We start from the raw sequence: 27,269 nt of genomic DNA on the forward strand, positions 1-27,269 counted from the left end.
ACACTGCACAGTACCGCTCCTCCCGTATATATACACTGCACAGTACCGCTCCTCCCGTATATATACACTGCACAGTACCGCTCCTCCTGTATATATACACTGCACAGTACCGCTCCTCCCGTATATATACACTGCACAGTACCGCTCCTCCTGTGTATATATACACTGCACAGTATCTCTCCTCCTGTATATATACACTGCACAGTACCACTCCTCCTGTATATATACACTGCACAGTACCGCTCCTCCTGTATATATACACTGCACAGTATCTCTCCTCCTGTATATATACACTGCACAGTACCACTCCTCCTGTCCTGTATATATACACACTGCACAGTACCACTCCTCCTGTATATATACACTGCACAGTACCACTCCTCCTGCATATATACACTGCACAGTACCACTCCTCCTGTATATATACACTGCACAGTACCGCTCCTCCTGTATATACTGTATACACTGCACAGTACCGCTCCTCCTGTATATATACACTGCACTGCACCACTCCTCCTGTATATATACACTGCACAGTACCACTCCTCCTGTATATATACACTGCACAGTACCGCTCCTCCTGTATATATACACTGCACAGTACCACTCCTGTCCTGTATATATACACTGCACAGTACCACTCCTGTCCTGTATATATACACTGCACAGTACCACTCCTGTCCTGTATATATACACTGCACAGTACCACTCCTGTCCTGTATATATACACTGCACAGTACCACTCCTCCTGTATATATACACTGCACAGTACCGCTCCTCCTGTATATACTGTATACACTGCACAGTACCGCTCCTCCTGTATATATACACTGCACAGCACCACTCCTCCTGTATATATACACTGCACAGTACCACTCCTCCTGTATATATATACTGCACAGTACCACTCCTGTCCTGTATATATACACTGCACAGTACCACTCCTGTCCTGTATATATACACTGCACAGTACCGCTCCTCCTGTGTGTGTATATATATACATACACTGCACAGTACCGCTCCTGTATATATACACTGCACAGTACCGCTCCTGTATATATACACTGCACAGTACCACTCCTCCTGTATATATACACTGCACAGTACCTCTCCTCCTATATATGTACACTGCACAGTACCTCTCCTCCTGTATATATACACTGCACAGTACCACTCCTCCTGTATATATACACTGCACAGTACCACTCCTCCTGTATATACACACTGCACAGTACCTCTCCTCCTGTATATGTACACTGCACAGTACCTCTCCTCCTGTATATATACTGCACAGTACCACTCCTCCTGTATATATACACTGCACAGTACCACTCCTCCTGTATATATACACTGCACAGTACCACTCCTCCTGTCCTGTATATATACACACTGCACAGTACCACTCCTCCGGTGTATATATACACTGCACAGTACCACTCCTCGTGTCCTGTATATATACACACTGCACAGTACCACTCCTCCTGTATATATACACTGCACAGTACCACTCCTCCTGTATATATACACTGCACAGTACCCCTCCTCCTGTATATATACACTGCAGAGCACCACTCCTCCTGTATATATATATACTGCACAGTACCCCTCCTCCTGTATATGTACACTGCACAGCACCACTCCTCCTGTATATATATATATATATACTGCACAGCACCACTCCTCCTGTATATATACACTGCACAGCACCACTCCTCCTGTATATATACACTGCACAGTACTGCTCCTCCTGTATATATACACTGCACAGTACCACTCCTCCTGTATATATACACTGCACAGTACCCCTTCTCTGCCCTGTGTACACTGCACAGTACTGCTCCTCCTGTATATATACACTGCACAGTACCCCTCCTCCTGTATATATACACTGCACAGCACCACTCCTCCTGTATATATATACTGCACAGCACCACTCCTCCTGTATATATACACTGCACAGCACCACTCCTCCTGTATATACACTGCACAGTACCGCTCCTCCTGTATATATACACTGCACAGTACCACTCCTCCTGTATATATACACTGCACAGTACCCCTTCTCTGCCCTGTGTACACTGCACAGTACCCCTTCTCTGCCCTGTGTACACTGCACAGTACCCCTTCTCTGCCCTGTGTACACTGCACAGTGCCCCTTCTGTCGGCTATTCTCCCTTCACCTTCCATATAACAAGGCTGCTGTGTTCCTGAGGGTCAGACAATCTATTTCCATCTTGCTCCCTCCGCAGCTGTTTTCTTGGATTTATCCCCCCTCCCCATTAGACGACGTTAGTCATACAGAAAGAAGATACAATATATTGTGCCCCTCTGCCCCCGGTGCAGCCCCTGCGCGGCGCCAACAACCGTCCCCTTTATCCCTCACTTCTAAATCTCCTTTATGTCCTGATACAGAAAGTTCTTCGCTGGAGAGTCTCTTTTGTGGCACAAACGTCTTTTACTTTTTACTGACTTGTTTGCAATTTTTGCGTTACATTGTGACAGCGATGGCTCAGAAAATGGCGCCAAGACGTGTGCGGGGAGCCAACGGAGGAACGGTCACGTGACCATGAAAGAAAGGGACGTGGTTTAATAAAAAGTCACTGTGAAATGTACCGAGGTCCACGGCGCAGATAGAAAAGTTCTTAGATATTTCCGAAATCTCTGCTTGCTTCCAGTGAATGAAAACATCCACTGATCTAGCCGATTGGCTGCAGCCCCCCCTCCTCCCGGCCACGTTCTCTGCACCCTCTGTACAGGGCATTGCCCTTGACCCCATTTACTTCATTATCAGGACTAGAGGGGGTCCCGGAGGTTGGGGGTTGGTCCTGCAGTCAGTAAAAAGTTACATGGAAGAAGTCCTGGGAACAATGGAAACTTTGGGGGGAGGGCTGAGAACAATGGAGGCTCTGGGCCCGAATCCCTGCACGCCCCTTCCATCCTGTGCAGTGGCATTAGAATTGGGCATAAGAGGGGCACCTGTAGTTTATTGGTAATGTTGGGGGAATTGTCAGGATAAACCTTCAAGAACGCGCCCGGGGGACCAACGCTGAGGTTCTCCATCTGTGGCCACCCCGGAAATGTCCAGGGCACCACGCAGCTTTAAGTATACAGCACAGCTCACTGCTATGAAGCGGGCGGTCCGCAGCCCACCCTTCCATCCTCTGTAAGGCAGGACCTTTTGGGTCCACAACCTCTATGGGGATCGATACCCCGGCTGCGAACCATGTACAACCCAGGGGATCCTCAGGAGCTCTGCCATGTCATCTGTGACCAACGGGAGGAAAGGTGACATGGGACTGCACCCAGGACCACCCCGTGGACTGCCCCCTCCCCACAGACAATCATAGCCGTGTCCTCTATGTCGTTTTTAATGATTTCCTGTCAGGCTCATTTGCATACATTTACATATTTTCATCAATACGTTGGGAAACGATTTTTGTCTGCCTCATCAGATGGATGATGACGAGTCTCGAATAGATACATAGTGGGAAGGGGTCACCTACGGGCGATATAAGGCAAATGGGTTCATAACCCTTTTCTCCACTAAAAATGTGGTGAAGAGGGGTCGTCAATGTCTCACTCCGAGATCTATGTACACAAAGTCTATTGAATACTCAATCAGGACGGAGGTCACGGTGATCTGTGCACAGTCAGAACATGGGGAAGGGGCTGCGTCCTCCTGGAGAGGGAACCCATAGTCCATTTATCATGGGTTGTCCAATGTTCTGAAGGTTCAGGTGCAAGAAAGACATTCATAACATAATATATAGATGATTCCGCCCAGAAGAAGGCAAAGTGTCCAGGAGGAGACGGCTATGGCTTGAGGATAGAGGGCAGTTCTTGGTGATGGAAGTTCTCTTCCTGGAGATGGGAATGCTCTTCCTAGTAATGGTGCTTCTTTTCTTGGTTAAGTAGACAAAGGGGTCTGTTCCTTGTGATGAATGTCCTCCTCGTGAAGATGGAGGCTCTCTCTGACTGATATAGAGGTTTACCTCTTGGTGATAGACAATCTCTTGTTGGTTATGGAGGTTCCTGAAGCTTGGCAATTGTCTCCTTGGTAATGGAGGTTCTCTCCCCAAAGACTGAGGTTCTCCTCTTTCTGATAGAACTTCTCTTCCTGGTTATGCAGGTTCCTAAAGCATTCAGGTTCTCTCTCTGGAGACTGTGGCAGATCTTTTCCTGGTTATTGAGGCTTTTGAAGTTCAGAGGTTCTCCCCCTGGTGATGGATATGCTCCCCTGGTGAATTGAGGTCCTCATGGGTATGGTGTTTCACATCTTGATGATAGATGTTCTCCCCCTGTTAATGAGGACTCCTGAAGATTGTAGATTTTCTTCCTGCAGATGGAGGTTCTCTTCCGAGTGATGGGGAATATGGCCCTAGTAATGGAGGTCCCTGGACCTTGTAGATTCTCTTCATACTTATGGTGGTTGTCTTCCTAGTGATATTCTCCCCTGGTAATGGAGGTTCCTAGAGCTTGTAGATTCTCTTCCTAGTGTTGGGGGATCTCACCCTGGTAATGGAGGTTCTCATGGAGATGGAGGTTCTCTTCCTTGTGAAGGGGGGTTCTTGCCCTGGTAATGGAATTCCTGAAGCTTGTAAATTCTCTTCAATGGTGATGGTTGTCTTCCTAGTGACGGGGGTTTTCCCCCTGGTAATAGAGGTTCCTGGAGATTGTAGATTCTCTTCCTAGTGTTGGAGAAACTCACCATGGTAATGGAGGTTCTCATGGAAATGAAAGTTCTCTTCCTAGTGAAGGGGGTTCATTCCCTGGTAATGGAGGTTCCTGGAGCTTATAGGTTCCCTGAAATGGTTTTGGTTGTCTTCCTAGTGATGGGGGATCTCCCCCTGGTAATAGAGGTTCCTGGAGCTTGTAGATTCTCTTCCTGGTAGTGGAGGTTCTCCTGGAGATGGAAGTTCTCTTCCTTGTGAAGAGGGGTTCTCCTGGAGATGGAGGTTCTCTTCCTAGTGAAGGGGGGATTCTTCCCCGGTAATGGAATTCCTGAAGTTTGCAGATTCTCTTCCCAGTGATGGAGGCTTCCCTCATAGTAGCGCTCAGCGCTCTAGATCACATCTAGTCCATAGCGTTGGTCCTTCTCAACCACTGGATCCTGGCATCTTTCATGTGGCATCTCTTATGGAAGTCTATTGGTTAGGTGAACATGTAGCACCACTTATGGGGTTGTGTGGCATCTCCACCTTGGTGCGTATTGAGCTCTGGTTGACATGTAGAGCACTGAGCCAGTCCTGAGAAGCCACAAATGGAGCCCGGTGACACTTAGCACCTTCACAGCTGCCCAGGTAACAGGTGATGATGGCCGCTTCAGTCTCTAGACCCTTGAAAGAGATAGACTATGGTGCTCAGAACCGTCGGCTGGGAGTCGGGGAGCTGTGAGAGGGGTGCAGCCGGTGGGGAGAGGGCGATGTAGGCTCTGAAGGCAACGCCTGGTCCTCCTCTAGCACTAACTGAGCCCGGAAGGCGCGGAGGATTTCATCCAACTTACGGTCCATCTGTGAAACCTGGACATGGGAGGGCGACACAATAGGAGACCAATGAATGCACAGAAAGGAGACCACCAGGGTGACCCCATAACACAGGAGGAGAAAAGGGGAGACCGGCAGGCAAAGGAGGAAAGCGGACCCACAGCTCACGTGATTGCTGTGAAGGCCTGCTGGCACTGCGCTGCCCGGGTGGTTACTGTGGGGGGTGATCTGGGGACAGGAGCTGCGGGGTGACGCGGGAACAATCCGCTGAGCTCATTGTATACGGGGGGCTTCGTTCTGCTGGGTGTCTGGCTGATTTCTAGACACTCAGACAATACTCGCACTCAGCCCATCCAGCTGCCCGGCAATGCCAGACCTGCGTGGCACTGCCAAGTGTGCAGACCTCGTTCCAGCTCATCAGCCAGCGAGACCCCACAATTACACAACCAAGTGGGTCTCTGTGCTCCCAGGAGCAAGAGGTAAATGGTGGGAGGGGGGCCGAGGCGCTGAGGTCTACCCTCCGTGTGCCAGGCTCAATCCTCAGCTGTATTATTCAGCCCTGGGAAAATGTTCCTCTGCCAGAGGAAGCGAGAACGGTGAAGGGCGAAGGGTCCGAGGGGGGACGCAGGCAACAAAAGACTAACGTACACGTTATATCAGGGCTTTATGAAGACGATGGAGACAGCGCGCGGTGCCACTAATTCAAGGGAAATCGCACCGCATCGCTGAGACACCTCAGAGGATAAAGGTGGAGGGTCCCTTTAACAATAAGCAGTCAGATTTAGTACCTTGTCTTCCAGACGCATGAGCCTCGATCCCACCGTGTAGAAGCCCTTGTCCAGGCCCTTCTCTGCGGAGAAGATTAGAGAGGGGGGATTACAGGGAGGAAAAGGGGCAACGGCCACGGGGCAACCGCAAACCGGGGCCCGTCAGACTGATGGCAATGTAGGAATCATAGCGGATCGGAGGGTACAGCACTATACAGCAATGGGCACGGTATGGCGGTACTCTGTATATACACTGTATGGCGGTATTATGTGCACACTGTACGGCAGTATTCTATGCATACTGTATGGCGGTATTGTGTGCACACTGTATGGCGGTATTATAGTATTATGTGCACACTGTATGGCGGTAATATGTGCACACTGTATTGCAGTATTATATGCACAATTAATGGAGGTATTATGTGCACACTGTATGGCGGTATTATATACACACTGTATGGCAGTATTATATGCATACTGTATGGTAGTATTATGTGCACACTGTATGGCAGTATTATGTGCACACTGTATGGCGGTATTATGTGCACACTGTATGGCGGTATTATGTGCACACTGTATGGCGGTATTATGTGCACACTGTATGGCGGTATTATATGCACATTATACGGTAATATCTGCACACTAAATATCAATATTATATGCATACTGTATGGCGGTATTATGTGCACACTGTATGGTGGTAATATGTGCATACTGTATTAATGGCGGTATTATATGCACACTTAATGGCGGTATTATTTGCACACTTAATGGAGATATTATATGCACACTGTATGGCAGTATTATATGCACACTTAATGGCGGTATTATTTGCACACTGTATGGCGGTATTATATGCGCACTGTATGGCGGTATTATATGCGCACTGTATGGCGGTATTGTGTGCACACTGTATGGCAGTATTGTGTGCACACTATATGGCAGTATTGTGTGCACACATCTTGCAGTATTATGTGCACACTGTATGGCAGTATTATATGCGCACTGTATGGCGGTATTATTTGCACACTGTATGGCGGTATTATTTGCACACTGTATGGCGGTATTGTGTGCACACTGTATGGCAGTATTGTGTGCACACTGTATGGCAGTATTGTGTGCACACTGTATGGCAGTATTGTGTGCACACTGTATGGCAGTATTGTGTGCACACATCTTGCAGTATTATGTGCACACTGTATGGCAGTATTATATGCGCACTGTATGGCGGTATTATTTGCACACTGTATGGCGGTATATGCGCACTGTATGGCGGTATTGTGTGCATGCTGTATGGCAGTATTGTGTGCACACTGTATGGCAGTATTATGTGCACACTGTATGGCAGTATTATATGCGCACTGTATGGCGGTATTATGTGCACACTGTATGGCGGTATTGTGTGCACACTGTATGGCGGTATTATGTGCACACTGTATGGCGGTATTATGTGCACACTGTATGGCGGTATTATGTGCACATTTCTCTAGAGCCTTTTCTTTTTCCTGTTAGATATTCTGGGTCCAGATGTAAATCCTTTCTTCTGCATGGGTCCTGTGTACATCGTACAGTTGTACTGGTACCTTTACTCAGTAGAGGGACCCTGGGGACTCTAGAGTTTGAGTCATCCCCAACTTGTGCCCCCTGTGATGGTTACCGCAGTGATCCCCACGCTAAATGGCAGTCAGGATGGTACCTGGCAGGAAGAGGCCCGGCTTCCCCAGGGAATGGTCCAGTCTGTGAAGAGACGGATAATTATGAGTGCGACTAATGGCAGCGCGGCCGCAGACATGCGAGATCCATCCCGTCACAACGTGCATCCGGCGCCGCTGATCTCCGCAGGACAGGAAGGCGAGGACACGGTATAGATCAGTATGGAAGCACAGCTCCACAACCTTACAATGTACGTTCTGGTTCCCATTCACACAACAGATAAGATCTCTGCTTGAACTTGTCAGAGCTGAGGGATTGTTACAATTGCATCCAGGCTGGTAATCTCCAGAATGATACAATGGATCAGTGCTGAGAAAATGTCATAAATGATTTCCGGTGTGTCCGATCACCGAGGGTCGTCTCAACTGGGTACAACTGTGACAAACAAGCAGCTGTGAGAAGGCCGAGCAGAGTCTTCCCACTCACTGACAGCAAGCAGAGCTGTGCACAGACTAAGCTTTCACCTCCTCTGCAGCTCCTTGATCCGCACCATCATGTTCAGGTGTCCCTGGGAATACTGCTCGATCACGTCCCGGACGTCGTACGGTTTCCGAGCTTGCTGGGAAGAAAAGGGACCAGAGAGGAAAGTGTGAAGGCTGCGGCGGGCGGTGCACGGTCAGGCGGTATATAACACTGGAGCTGCAGCACTTACACCGAGCTCCGTCTCGTACCTGGAATTTCCTGCGGGCAACAAAGTACTGCATGCGGCGGGTGACCTTCACTGCCATCCGGTGCGCGTCTGTCAATCTGCAACACAATAACACACGCTGGAGAAATTGTAAGTATAAGTATAGTGGGGGTTGTAGTACTGGTGCCGGCTGTGGGAGTGATGGGGGTTAGTGCTAATGATGGCGGTGGTATAACCAGTGGGGGACGGGGAAGGAGCCCGAGGTCAATACTGCGGTATTACTGATATTGCAATGGAAATAACACGTGAAGATCACACACAGGCAAGTGCTGCAGCACAGACACACAGCTAAGTACGGCAGCACAGCCACAGCTGTGTGTCTGTGCTGCGGTACTTAGCTGTGTATCTGTGTTGCAGTACTTAGCTGAGTATCTGTGTTGCAGTGCTAAGTACCGCAGCACAGACACACAACTGAATACAGCAGCACAGACACACAACTGAATACAGCAGCACAGACACACAGCTGAGTGCCACACCACAGTCACAAAGCTGAGTGCCGCAGCACAGACACCACTAGAGAAGACTTGATTGGAAGATTGGAATCAGTAGGAATGAGCGCCCCCTTGTGTTAGGCCTGAATAGATATTAGGCCACTTTATTCAGTTCAGCAGAATAATGGGAGAGGGGAACACCAGAAGGTTGGAACAGTAAATTAAGGCCACACAGAGGCTGCATGCACACTCGGAGCACGCTCACACTGCAAAGCACAGGAGCTCGGGTATAAAAGCGGATTCTTCATTTCTGTTTTCAAATTGTTTCCTGAATCCCTGACCTCCAGCACTTCCCAGAATAATTTGTGCTTTGTCCTCCACCATCACAGTAGCTGTCAGTAAATGAAAACCAAACAAACTAGTCCTGCTCACACAGCAGGAGCCCATGATAGAAGAGAAATGTGTCCCGGTCTGCAACTGTAACAAACCCTCAGCCGTGTGAGCAGAAGGAGGTTACGACAAGCTTTCAGCCTCTGAATGGGAAAAAAAGTCTCCTTCGCCGAGAGCTAGCGTGAAACCCAAGAAAACACGGATATGGAGTTCCACTTTTATACCTCTTCTTCCTGGGCAGACCCTCACCTGCTCATGGTGCTGCCAGGGGGGATAAAGAACAGCGATTACACGGTGCGGGCATCAGACGGAGCAGACGCATGTACTTAGGGGTCACTAAGCAGAAGGCACAGGGTGCTCAGGAACAGCGCCTCTCATGTCCTTGTGGCTGTATATGGAACAGCAGCTTAGCTGCATTTACTTCGGCTGCAGTACCTGGAGCAGCCACATGGACGTCAGTGGCGCTGATTATGAAAAAAAAAAAGACGTTGACCCTCATTTCTAAAGCATAAATGAATCTCTTCACTCCCTCTCGCAGCAAAGAGTGAGAGCTGCTGCAGCTCCGTCCTTTTTTACAAGATGGATGTTTTTTAGCACCAGAGGTGGGAGTATAATATACCCTGTAACATGCGGCTTCTTCTTGGCGCCCCCCTTTCCGATATCGGCAGATTAACCCCTTCCCTCCCCCTGAGCCTTACTGGGATATCTCGGTCACCGCCGGCAGGGAGCTCTCCTCGCTCATGGCGTCCATGTCGTCAGTGTAGCTGTTAGTCCTGGAAATATCTGGCAGAGATCCGTCCGCTCGACCTCTCCCTGTAGATAAATGAATTACTCCAATCACAGCCAAAGCTGCAAACACAATTCTTCTGGTTGGAATTTTACGGTTTTCATGCACTATACCTTGTACCGAGGAGGTAAGAGACGTGCAGATAGAGAGGGTAGACCAGGACCTACAGCGACCTGTTACAGAGAGGAAGAGAAGAGGAAGAGACAGAAGGTGACAGAGACGCCGGGAAATGTCACCGAGCACGAGACTTCAGAGACATCCACAGCTGGGAGAACTATGGATGGAGCCATGCATAATTAGGCTGCATTACCAACAAGGGCCACTAGGTGTCGCCATCCACATGACTATAGCTGATAGAGGGGAAGCTAAAGGGGAAATTTAAAGGGACAGCACATGTCTGGCATTACATTTATTGTGGCACATGTCTGCCCCCTACCTGTCGGCCCCTGAAAGTTCATGTCTCTGTTCTCGCCCTCCGTATGATGATAGGTAATGTGAGGCACAGACAGCGCATTGTCCGGGGAGAAGACTCGGGGCCCCCGTGCTAGAGGCGAAAGGCATAGCGGGGCTAGTGAAGGACTTGCGGGGGAGACAAGGGCCTCGTGTACAGACTTGGTCTTCTTCTTACTTCTTCTGTTCTGGGGGAAGAGGAAGGAATTTCAGTCATCAAATTTATACAGCCACCACTAGGGGAGGGTCACTACATACAGATTTATACAGCCACCACTAGGGGGAGATCACTACAGATTTATACAGCCACCACTAGGGGGACCTCACTACATACAGATTTATACAGCCACCACTAGGGGGAGCTCACTACATACAGATTTATACAGCCACCACTAGAGGGAGCTCACTACATACAGATTTATACAGCCACCACTAGAGGGAGCTCACTACATACAGATTTATACAGCCACCACCAGAGGGAGGTCACTACACACAGATTTATACAGCCCCCACTAGAGGGAGCTCACTACATAGAGATTTACACAGCCACCACTAGAGGGAGATCACTACATGCAGATTTATACAGCCACCACTAGAGGGAGCTCACTACATGCAGATTTATACAGCCACCACTAGAGGGAGAGCACTACCTACAGATTTATACAGCCAACACTGGAGGGGGGGCTCACTACATACAGATTTAAACAGCCACGACTAGAGGGAGCTCACAACATACAGATTTATACAGCCACCACTAGAGGGAGCTCACTACATGCAGATTTATACAGCCACCACTAGAGGGAGCTCACTACATACAGATTTATACAGCCACCACCAGAGGGAGGTCACTACACACAGATTTATACAGCCCCCACTAGAGGGAGTTCACTACATAGAGATTTATACAGCCACCACTAGAGGGAGATCACTACATGCAGATTTATACAGTCACCACTAGAGGGAGTTCACTACATAGAGATTTATACAGCCACCACTAGAGGGAGATCACTACATGCAGATTTATACAGCCACCACTAGAAGGGGCTCACTACATACAGATTTATACAGCCACCACTAGAGGGAGCTCACTACATGCAGATTTATACAGCCACCACTAGAGGGAGCTCACTACATACAGATTTATACAGCCACCACTAGAGGGAGCTCACTACATACAGATTTATACAGCCACCACTAGAGGGAGCTCACTACATACAGATTTATACAGCCCCCACTAGAGGGAGATCACTACATGCAGATTTATACAGCCACCACCAGAGGGAGGTCACTACACACAGATTTATACAGTCTCCACTAGAGGGAGCTCACTACATGCAGATTTATACAGCCACCACCAGAGGGAGCTCACTACACACAGATTTATACAGCCCCCACTAGAGGGAGCTCACTACATACAGATTTATACAGCCACCACTAGAGGGAGCTCACTACATACATATTTATGCAGCAACTACTAGAGGGAGCTCACTACATACAGATTTATACAGCCACCACTAGAGGAAGAGCACTACCTACAGATTTATACAGCCACCACTAGGTGGGGCTCACTACATACAGATTTATACAGCCACCACTAGAGGGAGCTCACTACATACAGATTTATACAGCCACCACTAGAGGGAGCTCACTACATGCAGATTTATACAGCCACCACCAGAGGGAGGTCACTACACACAGATTTATACAGCCCCCACTAGAGGGAGCGCATTACATACAGATTTATACAGCAACCACTAGAGGGAGCTCACTACATACAGATTTATACAGCCACTATTAGAGGGAGCTCACTACATACAGATTTATACAGCCACCACTAGAGGGAAATCACTACATGCGGATTTATACAGCCACCACTAGAGGGAGCTCACTACATGCATTTATACAGCCACCACCAGAGGGAGCTCACTACACACAGATTTATACAGCTCCCACTAGAGGGATCTCACTACACACAGATTTATACAGCCCCCACTAGAGGGAGCTCACTACATACAGATTTATACAGCCCCCACTAGAGGGAGCTCACTACACACAGATTTATACAGCCACCACCAGAGGGAGCTCACTACACACAGATTTATACAGCCCCCACTAGAGTGAGCTCATTACATACAGATTTATACAGCAACCACTAGAGGGAGCTCACTACATACAGATTTATACAGCCACTATTAGAGGGAACTCACTACATACAGATTTATACAGCCACCACTAGAGGGAGCTCACTACACACAGATTTATACAGCCCCCACTAGAGGGAGCTCACTACATACAGATTTATACAGCCCCCACTAGAGGGAGCTCACTACATACAGATTTATACAGCCCCCACTAGAGGGAGCTCACTACACACAGATTTTAACAGCCACCACCAGAGGGAGCTCACTACACACAGATTTATACAGTCCCCACTAGAGGGAGCTCACTACATACAGATTTATACAGCCACCACTAGAGGGAGCTCACTACATACAGATTTATACAGCCACCACTAGGGGGAGCTCACTACATGCAGATTTATACAGCCACCACTAGGGGGGCTCACTACATACAGATTTATACAGCCACCACTAGAGGGAGCTCACTAAATACAGATTTATACAGCCACCACTAGAGGGAGCTCACTACATACAGATTTATACAGCCACCACTAGGGGGCGATCACTACATGCAGATTTATACAGCCACCACTAGAGGGAGCTCACTACATGCAGATTTATACAGCCACCACCAGAGGGAGCTGACTACATACAGATTTATACAGCCACCACTAGAGGGAGCTCACTACATACAGATTTATACAGCCACTACTAGAGGGAGCTCACTACATACAGATTTATACAGCCACCACTAGGGGGAGCTGACTACATACATATTTATACAGCCACCACTAGAGGGAGATCACTACATGCAGATTTATACAGCCACCACTAGAGAGAGATCACTACATATAGATTTATACAGCCGCCACTAGAGGGAGCTCACTACATATAGATTTATACAGTCACCTCTAGAGGGAGCTCACTACATGCAGATTTATACAGCCACCACTAGGGGGAGCTCACTACATTCAGCTTTTTACACCTTCCCTTTAATACTATAATACATTTGTACTCAGTGAGCTCCCCCTAGAGGAGGTATTAAGAATATCACCAGTGAATCTGGCTGCTCTAAATAAATTGGGTAGGAATGAAAACTGTCAGGAATGCCCAGACCTGTCTCCGTGTGCCCGGGCTGAGTGGCGCCGATGCGGTCTTGCTTCCCTGTTCTGGGGGGGTCAGGTAGATTTTCCATGTGGCGGTGGAGCTGTAGGACTTCTCAGCGGCGTAGCACCTCCAGAGGGTCTGCATAGGAGACAGGTGAGATGATATTCAAGACCCGCCGTCCCCCAAGCACCAAACACCCCATACCTGGATCAGTGACGCCGCTGCCGGGATCTGTCTGTTGAAATGTTTCTGCCTTTGTTTCTGCTGAACCTTCAGAGCAAAACCGGAGCCCAAAATCCCCTGAGAGAAAAGGGATCGAAATGATGGTTTAGGAAAAGATTCAAGCTCTGCTTGCTGTCAGTGAAGAAAACGAGAAGCAATATGGAAGCTACTCACCGCTGGAAGAGCAAAGAAGGATATGGCAAAGACGGAGAAGCAGGAAGCGATGGTTTTCCCAATCCAGGTCTGCGGGACTTTATCTCCGTATCCTATGGTTGTCACTGTGACCTGTGTAAGGGAGACTGAGCCGGGTCATACGGCGCGGTACGGGGCGGAACAATGCATATATGGAATCCGTACAGATACAGTTCCCATAGGCTACCTGCAGGGGGCAGCAGAGAATGCTGCTTTGGCTGTGACTAGAGAAGATGTGGAGAATATCAGCAGACGCAGTCATACTCACCACTCCCCACCAGAGGGCGTCGGCGTAGCTGGAGAATCCGGTCCTCCCTTCCTCATCTACAGCGTCTTTCTCGGCCAGGTAGACGAAGTACGAGGAGAAGATCAGCCCCAAGAACCCAATGTACAGCGTGGTGATCAGCTCCTGAAGGACGGCAGGAGAGCAAGAAGGGAGGACAGAATGAGATCTCCGCAGAAGACAAAGAAATTCTGATTATTACAGGGCGGCCATTACCCTGAGGGTGAGAATAAGGGCTGAAACGGAGGATGGCGGCTGCTGGGAGATGTCCTCACCTGGCGATGGATGAACACGACAGATCCTAGAAGTCTCCACGTTCCCCCCTGTCGATCTACATGTAGCATGCGGAGGATCTGCAGAAACCGAATCCCCCTAAGGACAGAAGAAAGAATGAGAAAACCGTCAGGAAAAGACAGAATCCAAAGAGACCACTTGTATTATATCCAGAGCTGCACTCACTATTCTGCTGGTGCAGTCACTGTGTACACACATTACATTACTGATCCTGAGTTACCTCCTGTATTATACTCCAGAGCTGTACTCACTATTCTGCTGGTGCAGTCACTGTGTACATACATTACATTACTGATCCTGAGTTACATCCTGTATTATACCCCAGAGCTGCACTCACTATTCTGTTGGTGCAGTCACTGTGTACATACATTACATTACTGATCCTGAGTTACATCCTGTATTATACCCCAGAGCTGCACTCACTATTCTGCTGGTGCAGTCACTGTGTACATACATTACATTACTGATCCTGAGTTACATCCTGTATTATACCCCAGAGCTGCACTCACTATTCTGCTGGTGCAGTCACTGTGTACATACATTACATTACTGACACGGAGTTACATACTGTATTATACCCCAGAGCTGCACTCACTATTCTGCTGGTGCAGTCACTGTGTACTTACATTACTGATCCTGAGTTACATACTGTATTATACCCCAGAGCTGCACTCACTATTCTGCTGGTGCAGTCACTGTGTACATACATTACTGATCCTGAGTTACCTCCTGTATTATACTCCAGAGCTGCACTCACTATTCTGCTGGTGCAGTCACTGTGTACATACATTACATTACTGATCCTGAGTTACATCCTGTATTGTACTCCAGAGCTGCACTCACTATTCTGCTGGTTCAGTCAGTGTGTACATACATTACATTAATGATCCTGAGTTACATCCTGTATTATACTCCAGAGCTGCACTCACTATTCTGCTGGTGCAGTCACTGTGTACATACATTACTGATCCTGAGTGACATCCTGTATTATACCCCAGAGCTGCACTCACTATTCTGCTGGTGCAGTCACTGTGTACATACATTACATTACTGACACGGAGTTACATACTGTATTATACCCCAGAGCTGCACTCACTATTCTGCTGGTGCAGTCACTGTGTACTTACATTACTGATCCTGAGTTACATACTGTATTATACCCCAGAGCTGCACTCACTATTCTGCTGGTGCAGTCACTGTGTACATACATTACTGATCCTGAGTTACCTCCTGTATTATACTCCAGAGCTGCACTCACTATTCTGCTGGTGCAGTCACTGTGTACATACATTACATTACTGATCCTGAGTTACATCCTGTATTGTACTCCAGAGCTGCACTCACTATTCTGCTGGTTCAGTCAGTGTGTACATACATTACATTAATGATCCTGAGTTACATCCTGTATTATACTCCAGAGCTGCACTCACTATTCTGCTGGTGCAGTCACTGTGTACATACATTACTGATCCTGAGTGACATCCTGTATTATACCCCAGAGCTGCACTCACTATTCTGCTGGTGCAGTCACTGTGTACATACATTACATTACTGATCCTGAGTTACATCCTGTATTATACCCCAGAGCTGCACTCACAATTCTGCTGGTGCAGTCACTGTGTACATACATTACATTACTGATCCTGAGTTACATCCTGTATTATACCCCAGAGCTGCACTCACTATTCTGCTGGTGCAGTCACTGTGTACATACATTACATTACTGATCCTGAGTTACATCCTGTATTATACCCCAGAGCTGCACTCACTATTCTGCTGAACTCTTTCTTTATGTGAATCCTGGAGCCCAATAAACTCACCAACCTAATGGCAGACGTGGCGAAGACCTGGCCATTGGAGCCCACACTGAGGACAATGATGGAGGCGATGACCACGATGAGATCTGGAGGAGGAGAGGTAATTTGTGGATTTCTGGTCTCACGTTTTGGTAAATGGAGCTGGAGGTTGGGTGATACCTGGGGGGAGAAGCCTCAGGATTGGGGACCCTGGTGAAGGCTCCCTTGACTCCTGGCACCTTCCCCCGCTTTATACTATGTGGGGCACATATAATAGCGGGGTCTTATGTGGCTGAGGGGCTTATCTGCCGTCCGTGGCCCCGGGACCCCGGTGTCGCTGCTGCCTCTACACCCCTGGGAGACACCAGACCGCAGTGTGTCTGTCACCAAAACCACCATACTCAGCTAATCCATCAGCAGCATCTGTCTCTTTCCTAATACATCTGCCTGACGGGCGACTCGTGTGACCGAGTGACCCTACAGCCAAACGGTACATCCAACATGGCCGCTCACCAATTATAGAGATGGGCTTCCGGGCAAAACGAATCCGCCCCTTGAATCCAACGTATTTACTGCGACAGCCGGCGGACCACAGCCTCACCAGGTACTCAGCACCAAAGAAGACCACCAGGACGATCTCCTGCAAGAGAGAAATGGTTAAAGAGACCATCGGGGGGCACTGTGCCAATATAAGGTCTTGAGGTGACAACCTTTATTAGCATGGCGGACGTTAACCTCTTCCCAATATATTCGTATATGGGACAGGCTCAGAAGCTGCGCTGCATGCCCGTAACAGCAGAGATCAGAACAGCTCCGATCACTGACATCTGTCTGTAACAGCAGAGATCAGAGCAGCTCCGATCACCGACACCTGCCTGTAACAGCAGAGATCAGAGCAGCTACGATCACTGACATCTGTCTGTAACAGCAGAGATCAGAGCAGCTCCGATCACCGACACCTGCCTGTAACAGCAGAGATCAGAGCAGCTCCGATCACTGACACCTGTCTGTAACAGCAGAGATCAGAGCAGCTCCGATCACTGACACCTGCCTGTAACAGCAGAGATCAGAGCAGCAACGATCACTGACACCAGTCTGTAACAGCTGAGACGAGAGCAGCACTGATCACTGACACCTGCCTGTAACAGCAGAGATCAGAGCAGTACCGATCACTGACACCTGTCTGTAACAGCTGAGACGAGAGCAGCACCGATCACTGACACCTGCCTGTAACAGCAGAGATCAGAGCAGCTCCGATCACTGACACCTGCCTGTAACAGCTGAGATCAGAGCAGCTCCGATCACTGACAGCTGCCTGTAACAGCCAAGACAAGTGCAGCTCTGATCACTGACACCTGCCTCTAACAGCTGAGATCAGAGCAGCTCCGATCACTGACACCTGCCTGTAACAGCAGAGATCAGAGCAGTTCCGATCACTGACACCAGCCTGTAACAGCCAAGATCAGAGCAGTTCTGATCACTGACACCTGCCTGTAACAGCTGAGATCAGAGCACCTCTGATCACTGACACCTGCCTGTAACAGCAGAGATCAGAGCAGCTCCGATCACCGACACCTGCCTGTAACAGCAGAGATCAGAGCAGCTCCAATGACTGACACCTGCCTGTAACAGCTGAGATCAGAGCAGCTCCAATGACCGACACCTGCCTGTAACAGCTGAGATCAGAGCAGCTCCAATGACCGACACCTGCCTGTAACAGCAGAGATCAGAGCAGCTCCGATCACTCACACCTGCCTGTAACAGCCAAGATCAGAGCAGCTCCAATCACCGACACCTGCCTGTAACAGCAGATATCAGAGCAGCTCCAATCACTGACACCTGCCTGTAACAGCAGAGATCAGAGCAGCTCCGATCACTGACACCTGCCTGTAACAGCTGAGATCAGAGCAGCACCAACCACCGACACCTGCCTGTAACAGCAGAGATCAGAGCAGCTCTGATCAGTGACACCTGCCTGTAACAGCAGAGATCAGAGCAGCTCCGATCACCGACACCTGCCTGTAACAGCAGAGATCAGAGCAGCTCCAATGACCGACACCTGCCTGTAACAGCTGAGATCAGAGCAGCTCCAATGACCGACACCTGCCTGTAACAGCTGAGATCAGAGCAGCTCCAATGACCGACACCTGCCTGTAACAGCAGAGATCAGAGCAGCTCCGATCACTGACACCTGCCTGTAACAGCCAAGATCAGAACAGCTCCAATCACCGACACCTGCCTGTAACAGCAGAGATCAGAGCAGCTCCAATCACTGACACCTGCCTGTAACAGCAGAGATCAGAGCAGCTCCGATCACTGCCACCTGCCTGTAACAGCTGAGATCAGAGCAGCACCAACCACCGACACCTGCCTGTAACAGCAGAGATCAGAGCAGCTCTGATCAGTGACACCTGCCTGTAACAGCAGAGATCAGAGCAGCTCCGATCACTGACACCTGCCTGTAACAGCTGAGATCAGAGCAGCTCCGATCACTGACACCTGCCTGTAACAGCAGAGATCAGAGCAGCTCCGATCACTGACACCTGCCTGTAACAGCTGAGATCAGAGCAGCACCAACCCCGACACCTGCCTGTAACAGCAGAGATCAGAGCAGCTCCGATCACTGACACCTGCATGTAACAGCAGAGATCAGAGCAGCTCTGATCAGTGACACCTGCCTGTAACAGCAGAGATCAGAGCAGCTCCGATCACTGACACCTGCCTGTAACAGCAGAGATCAGAGCAGCTCCGATCACTGACACCTGCCTGTAACAGCAGAGATCAGAGCAGCTCCGATCATTGACACCTGCCTGTAACAGCTGAGATCAGAGCAGCACCAACCACCGACACCTGCCTGTAACAGCAGAGATCAGAGCAGCTCTGATCAGTGACACCTGCCTGTAACAGCAGAGATCAGAGCAGCTCTGATCACTGACACCTGCCTGTGACAGCTGAGATCAGAGCAGCTCCGATCACTGACACCTGCATGTAACAGCAGAGATCAGAGCAGCTCTGATCAGTGACACCTGCCTGTAACAGCAGAGATCAGAGCAGCTCTGATCAGTGACACCTGCCTGTAACAGCAGAGATCAGAGCAGCTCTGATCACTGACACCTGCCTGTGACAGCTGAGATCAGAGCAGCTCCGATCACTGACACCTGCATGTAACAGCAGAGATCAGAGCAGCTCTGATCAGTGACACCTGCCTGTAACAGCAGAGATCAGAGCAGCTCCGATCACTGACACCTGCCTGTAACAGCTGAGATCAGAACAGCACCAAGCACCAACCACCGACACCTGCCTGTAACAGCAGAGATCAGAGCAGCTCTGATCAGTGACACCTGCCTGTAACAGCAGAGATCAGAGCAGCTCCGATCACTGACACCTGCCTGTAACAGCAGAGATCAGAGCAGCTCCGATCACTGACACCTGCCTGTAACAGCAGAGATCAGAGCAGCTCCGATCACTGACACCTGCCTGTAACAGCTGAGATCAGAGCAGCACCAACCACCGACACCTGCCTGTAACAGCAGAGATCAGAGCAGCTCTGATCAGTGACACCTGCCTGTAACAGCAGAGATCAGAGCAGCTCTGATCACTGACACCTGCCTGTGACAGCTGAGATCAGAGCAGCTCCGATCACTGACACCTGCATGTAACAGCAGAGATCAGAGCAGCTCTGATCAGTGACACCTGCCTGTAACAGCAGAGATCAGAGTAGCTCTGATCAGTGACACCTGCCTGTAACAGCTGAGATCAGAGCAGCTCCAATCACTGACACCTGCCTGTAACAGCAGAGATCAGAGCAGCTCTGATCAGTGACACCTGCCTGTGACAGCTGAGATCAGAGCAGCTCCGATCACTGACACCTGCATGTAACAGCAGAGATCAGAGCAGCTCTGATCAGTGACACCTGCCTGTAACAGCAGAGATCAGAGCAGCTCTGATCAGTGACACCTGCCTGTAACAGCTGAGATCAGAGCAGCTCCAATCACTGACACCTGCCTGTAACAGCAGAGATCAGAGCAGCTCTGATCACTGACACCTGCCTGTAACAGCAGAGATCAGAGCAGCTCTGATCAGTGACACCTGCCTGTAACAGCAGAGATCAGAGCAGCTCTGATCACTGACACCTGCCTGTAACAGCTAAGATCAGAGCAGCACCAACCACTGACACCTGCCTGAAACAATGTCTGATCGCTGCTGTGTAGCCCAAATGTCACTGTTGATCTCCGACAGGGGAATATAAGGGCACCACCTGGGTGTCGTGTAGTTTTGAGCATGTATCAGGATCTCCGCAATGCAATCTCAAGGTGTTAATACATAACTTTGGAAGGACCCTCATGGCAGAATGGCCCCCACGGCTGCCAAGTAGCTACCCGGTGAGGTCCAGCCTGTGGCTCAGCCTCACAGCGGGCAATTATTTCTCTTTCTACACTGCAGTACTAAGGTCGTGCAGTGTACAGAACAAGCCATCAGACAAGTGCAAGTCCTCAAAGGGACCGAAAAAAATAAATTAAAAAAATATATTTTTAAGATAAAAATATAAAACTTTGTATCAGTGCACTTTACAAATTTAATGATAAATTTAAAAAATAAATAAATAAAAACACATTTGCTATCGCTGCGTCCGTAAAGGTCCGAGCTGTCAAAATATAAAATTATTCATCACGTACGGTAAATGCCACAAAGCAAAAAATCAAAAAGAGGTTTTCATATCAGCCCCCATTCTATATATAAACGGGAATTCATGGCAGCCTGGGAGTTGTAGTGCTTCTTGCTACTCACCATCCAGAATAGAGTCCCAGTGGCAAATTCAGAGTAATGTTCAATGGTGGACAGGACGCTGAAAATCAGACAGATGAGGACGAGGAGGAACCTGCGCGACACAAGTGAGAACGGACCATGGTGATTATGTGTCGGGGGCTGAAAGAAGCGAGTAATGACAAGTGTCGTGTACTACTACTCATCATACACACCGCACTTGTGCTTGGTGTCAATCATCTCTAAAGAGCATCAGCGGCATCGAAATATCGAACAGCATCATCATGTATCTAATCCAAGTGTGTGATATTGGCTGCTGAGCCGTGTACCTAATCCTCTCCTGTGTGATACTGACTGCTGAGCCGTGTATCTAAACCTATCGTGTGTAATACTGTCTGCTGAGCCGTGTATCTAATCCTCTCCTCTTTGATACTGACTGCTGAGCCGTGTATCTAATCCTCTCCTGTGTGATACTGACTGCTGAGTCGTGTATCTGATCCTATCCTGTGTGATACTGACTGCTGAGCCGTGTATCTAATCCTCTCCTGTGTGATACTGACTGCTGAGCCGTGTATCTAATCCTCTCCTGTGTGATACTGACTGCTGAGCCGTGTATCTGATCCTATCCTGTGTGATACTGACTGCTGAGCCGTGTATCTAATCCTATTCTGTGTGATACTGACTGCTGAGCCGTGTATCTAATCCTCTCCTGTGTGATACCGACTGCTGAGCCGTGTGTCTAATCCTCTCCTGTGTGATACTGACTGCTGAGCTGTGTATCTAATCCTCTCCTGTGTGATACTGACTGCTGAGCCGTGTATCTAATCGTATCCTGTGTGATACTGACTGCTGAGCCATGTATCTGATCCTATCCTGTGTGATACTGACTGCTGAGCCGTGTATCTAATCCTCTCCTGTGTGATACTGACTGCTGAGCCGTGTATCTAATCCTCTCCTGTGTGATACTGACTGCTGAGCCGTGTATCTGATCCAATCCTGTGTGATACTGACTGCTGAGCCGTGTATCTAATCCTATTCTGTGTGATACTGACTGCTGAGCCGTGTATCTAATCCTCTCCTGTGTGATACCGACTGCTGAGCCGTGTGTCTAATCCTCTCCTGTGTGATACCGACTGCTGAGCCGTGTATCTAATCCTCTCCTGTGTGATACCGACTGCTGAGCCGTGTGTCTAATCCTCTCCTGTGTGATGCTGACTGCTGAGCCGTGTATCTAATCCTATTCTGTGTGATATTGACTGCTGAGCAATGTATCTAATCCTATCCTGTGTGATACTGACTGCTGAGCAATGTATCTAATCCTATCCTGTGTGATACTGACTGCTGAGCCGTGTATCTAATCCTCTCGTGTGATACTGACTGCTGAGCCGTGTATCTAATCCTCTCCTGTGTGATACCGACTGCTGAGCCGTGTGTCTAATCCTCTCCTGTGTGATACTGACTGCTGAGCCATGTATCTAATCCTATTCTGTGTGATACTGACTGCTGAGCAATGTATCTAATCCTATCCTGTGTGATACTGACTGCTGAGCCGTTTATCTAATCCTATCCTGTGTGATACTGACTGCTGAGCCGTGTATCTAATCCTCTCCTGTGTGATACTGACTGCTGAGCCGTGTATCTAATCCTATCCTGTGTGATACTGACTGCTGAGCCGTGTATCTAATCCTATCCTGTGTGATACTGACTGCTGAGCCGTGTATCTAATCCTCTCCTGTGTGATACTGACTGCTGAGCCATGTATCTAATCCTATTCTGTGTGATACTGACTGCTGAGCAATGTATCTAATCCTCTCCTGTGTGATACTGACTGCTGAGCCATGTATCTAATCCTATCCTGTGTGATATTGACTGCTGAGCCGTGTATCTAATCCTCTCCTGTGTGATACTGACTGCTGAGCCGTGTATCTAATACTCTCCTGTGTGATACTGACTGCTGAGCTGTGTATCTAATCCTCTCCTGTGTGATACTGTCTGCTGAGCCGTGTATCTAATCCTATCCTGTGTGATACTGACTGCTGAGCCGTGTATCTAATCCTCTCCTGTGTGATACTGACTGCTGAGCTGTGTATCTAATCCTCTCCTGTGTGATACTGACTGCTGAGCTGTGTATCTAATCCTCTCCTGTGTGATACTGTCTGCTGAGCTGTGTATCTAATCCTCTCCTGTGTGATACTGTCTGCTGAGCTGTGTATCTAATCCTCTCCTGTGTGATACTGACTGCTGAGCCGTGTATCTAGTCCTATCCTGTGTGATACTGTCTATCATAACCACAATACACAGGGAGTCAGTTGCCCCTAACAACCAATCATATCGCTTCTTTTATTTTCAAAATTGCTTTGGAGAAATTAAATCTGCAATCTGATTGGTTGCTATTGGTAACAGCTTCACCTGAGGCCTACTATGGCTGGTTTATATTACCGCCATCCCTTTAAGACACTAAATATCGGGAAACTGATGAGAAATCATCTCTGGGGGGCGTCCTCCCTGTCGAGACCCCCCATGTAGTGAAGCCCTATTATCAGGGAGTCTCCATTGGTCAGAAGAGAAGTAATTAAAATAAACTGAATTATTGATTAGCAGATGACTAATGACTGGAGTAGTTAACCCCCACAATACTGAGCTGCGTAATTAGCCCCTGAGGGCACTGCATGCAGCTGGTGAATGGAGCGATGTCACGAGAGAGCGGGAATCCGGAGACGTCCCATAAATTAATGAGAGGAGAACTGGGGATACTAGAGACAGCAGCACAACATAACATGGCTGCTGGGGCAAGTGCCATCACCGCACTACCGACACCAAGCTACAGGGGTACAGGAGCACATTAGAGGGGCACAGGTAGGGTGTATGGGTACAGGACATTAGAGGGGCACAGGTAGGGTATATGGGTACAGGAGTACATTAGAGGGGCACAGGTAGGGTATATGGGTACAGGAGTACATTAGAGGGGCACAGGTAGGGTGTATGGGTACAGGACATTAGAGGGGCACAGGTAGGGTATATGGGTACAGGAGTACATTAGAGGGGCACAGGTAGGGTATATGGGTACAGGAGTACATTAGAGGGGCACAGGTAGGGTGTATGGGTACAGGACATTAGAGGGGCACAGGTAGGGTATATGGGTACAGGAGCACATTAGAGGGGCACAGGTAGGGTGTATGGGTACAGGAGTACATTAGAGGGGCACAGGTAGGGTATATGGGTACAGGAGTACATTAGAGGGGCACAGGTAGGGTATATGGGTACAGGAGCACATTAGAGGGGCACAGGTAGGGTGTATGGGTACAGGAGTACATTAGAGGGGCACAGGTAGGGTATATGGGTACAGGAGTACATTAGAGGGGCACAGGTAGGGTGTATGGGTACAGGAGTACATTAGAGGGGCACAGGTAGGGTGTATGGGTACAGGAGTACATTAGAGGGGCACAGGTAGGGTATATGGGTACAGGAGTACATTAGAGGGGCACAGGTAGGGTGTATGGGTACAGGACATTAGAGGGGAACAGGTAGGGTGTATGGGTACAGGAGTACATTAGAGGGGCACAGGTAGGGTGTATGGGTACAGGAGCACATTAGAGGGGCACAGGTAGGGTATATGGGTACAGGAGTACATTAGAGGGGCACAGGTAGGGTATATGGGTACAGGAGTACATTAGAGGGGCACAGGTAGGGTATATGGGTACAGGAGTACATTAGAGGGGCACAGGTAGGGTGTATGGGCACAGGAGTACACTAGAGGGGCACAGGTAGGGTGTATGGGTACAGGACATTAGAGGGGCACAGGTAGGGTGTATGGGTACAGGAGTACATTAGAGGGGCACAGGTAGGGTGTATGGGTACAGGAGTACATTAGAGGGTTACAGGTAGGGTGTATGGGCACAGGAGTACACTAGAGGGGCACAGGTAGGGTGTATGGGTACAGGAGCACATTAGAGGGGCACAGGTAGGGTGTATGGGTACAGGACATTAGAGGGGCACAGGTAGGGTGTATGGGTACAGGAGCACATTAGAGGGGCACAGGTAGGGTGTATGGGTACAGGAGTACATTAGAGGGGCACAGGTAGGGTATATGGGTACAGGAGTACATTAGAGGGGCACAGGTAGGGTGTATGGGTACAGGAGTACATTAGAGGGGCACAGGTAGGGTGTATGGGTACAGGAGTACATTAGAGGGGCACAGGTAGGGTATATGGGTACAGGAGTACATTAGAGGGGCACAGGTAGGGTGTATGGGTACAGGACATTAGAGGGGAACAGGTAGGGTATATGGGTACAGGACATTAGAGGGGCACAGGTAGGGTATATGGGTACAGGAGCACATTAGAGGGGCACAGGTAGGGTGTATGGGTACAGGAGTACATTAGAGGGGCACAGGTAGGGTATATGGGTACAGGAGTACATTAGAGGGGCACAGGTAGGGTATATGGGTACAGGACATTAGAGGGGCACAGGTAGGGTATATGGGTACAGGAGCACATTAGAGGGGCACAGGTAGGGTGTATGGGTACAGGAGTACATTAGAGGGGCACAGGTAGGGTATATGGGTACAGGAGTACATTAGAGGGGCACAGGTAGGGTGTATGGGTACAGGAGTACATTAGAGGGGCACAGGTAGGGTGTATGGGTACAGGAGTACATTAGAGGGGCACAGGTAGGGTATATGGGTACAGGAGTACATTAGAGGGGCACAGGTAGGGTGTATGGGTACAGGAGTACATTAGAGGGGCACAGGTAGGGTGTATGGGTACAGGACATTAGAGGGGCACAGGTAGGGTATATGGGTACAGGAGCACATTAGAGGGGCACAGGTAGGGTGTATGGGTACAGGAGTACATTAGAGGGGCACAGGTAGGGTATATGGGTACAGGAGTACATTAGAGGGGCACAGGTAGGGTGTATGGGTACAGGAGTACATTAGAGGGGCACAGGTAGGGTGTATGGGTACAGGAGTACATTAGAGGGGCACAGGTAGGGTATATGGGTACAGGAGTACATTAGAGGGGCACAGGTAGGGTGTATGGGTACAGGACATTAGAGGGGAACAGGTAGGGTGTATGGGTACAGGAGTACATTAGAGGGGCACAGGTAGGGTGTATGGGTACAGGAGCACATTAGAGGGGCACAGGTAGGGTATATGGGTACAGGAGTACATTAGAGGGGCACAGGTAGGGTATATGGGTACAGGAGTACATTAGAGGGGCACAGGTAGGGTGTATGGGTACAGGAGCACATTAGAGGGGCACAGGTAGGGTGTATGGGTACAGGACATTAGAGGGGCACAGGTAGGGTGTATGGGTACAAGAGCACATTAGAGGGGCACAGGTAGGGTGTATGGGTACAGGAGTACATTAGAGGGGCACAGGTAGGGTGTATGGGTACAGGACATTAGAGGGGCACAGGTAGGGTATATGGGTACAGGAGTACATTAGAGGGGCACAGGTAGGGTGTATGGGCACAGGAGTACACTAGAGGGGCACAGGTAGGGTGTATGGGTACAGGAGCACATTAGAGGGGCACAGGTAGGGTGTATGGGTACAGGACATTAGAGGGGCACAGGTAGGGTGTATGGGTACAAGAGCACATTAGAGGAGCACTGGTAGGGTGTATGGGTACAGGAGTACATTAGAGGGGCACAGGTAGGGTGTATGGGCACAGGAGTACACTAGAGGGGCACAGGTAGGGTGTATGGGTACAGGACATTAGAGGGGTACAGGTAGGGTATATGGGTACAGGAGCACATTAGAGGGGTACAGGTAGGGTGTAT

At 49.1% G+C, this 27,269-nt stretch overlaps 1 protein-coding gene across 3 annotated transcripts in view; it reads right to left on the bottom strand.

The window, feature by feature from the left end:
* Positions 1-3,354: 3,354 nt before the first annotated feature.
* LOC141048538 (potassium voltage-gated channel subfamily KQT member 1-like) overlaps positions 3,355-27,269 on the bottom strand; it is a 41,861-nt gene continuing 17,946 nt past the window's right edge. The window contains exons 3-18 of one of the 3 annotated variants that reach the window (XM_073544234.1): positions 21,512-21,602; positions 17,237-17,363; positions 16,752-16,830; positions 14,909-15,005; positions 14,619-14,759; positions 14,333-14,443; positions 14,141-14,236; positions 13,946-14,074; positions 10,696-10,897; positions 10,373-10,432; positions 10,171-10,285; positions 8,635-8,710; positions 8,428-8,522; positions 7,947-7,987; positions 6,272-6,333; positions 3,355-5,519 (exon numbers count right to left, since the gene is read on the bottom strand). In XM_073544234.1, the coding sequence (XP_073400335.1) occupies positions 5,361-5,519; positions 6,272-6,333; positions 7,947-7,987; positions 8,428-8,522; positions 8,635-8,710; positions 10,171-10,285; positions 10,373-10,432; positions 10,696-10,897; positions 13,946-14,074; positions 14,141-14,236; positions 14,333-14,443; positions 14,619-14,759; positions 14,909-15,005; positions 16,752-16,830; positions 17,237-17,363; positions 21,512-21,602 (1,681 nt within the window). In that variant the 3' untranslated portion in view covers positions 3,355-5,360. Of the gene's footprint in view, positions 5,520-6,271; positions 6,334-7,946; positions 7,988-8,427; positions 8,523-8,634; positions 8,711-10,170; positions 10,286-10,372; positions 10,433-10,695; positions 10,898-13,945; positions 14,075-14,140; positions 14,237-14,332; positions 14,444-14,618; positions 14,760-14,849; positions 15,006-16,747; positions 16,831-17,236; positions 17,364-21,511; positions 21,603-27,269 lie in introns of all 3 variants that reach the window. The other 2 variants (XM_073544232.1, XM_073544233.1) reach the window with 2 other exon arrangements.

Source organism: Dendrobates tinctorius, unplaced genomic scaffold (genome assembly GCF_039654945.1).
Source record: "Dendrobates tinctorius isolate UK_male_01 unplaced genomic scaffold, ASM3965494v1 ptg000136l, whole genome shotgun sequence".
Taxonomy (NCBI): domain Eukaryota; kingdom Metazoa; phylum Chordata; class Amphibia; order Anura; family Dendrobatidae; genus Dendrobates; species Dendrobates tinctorius.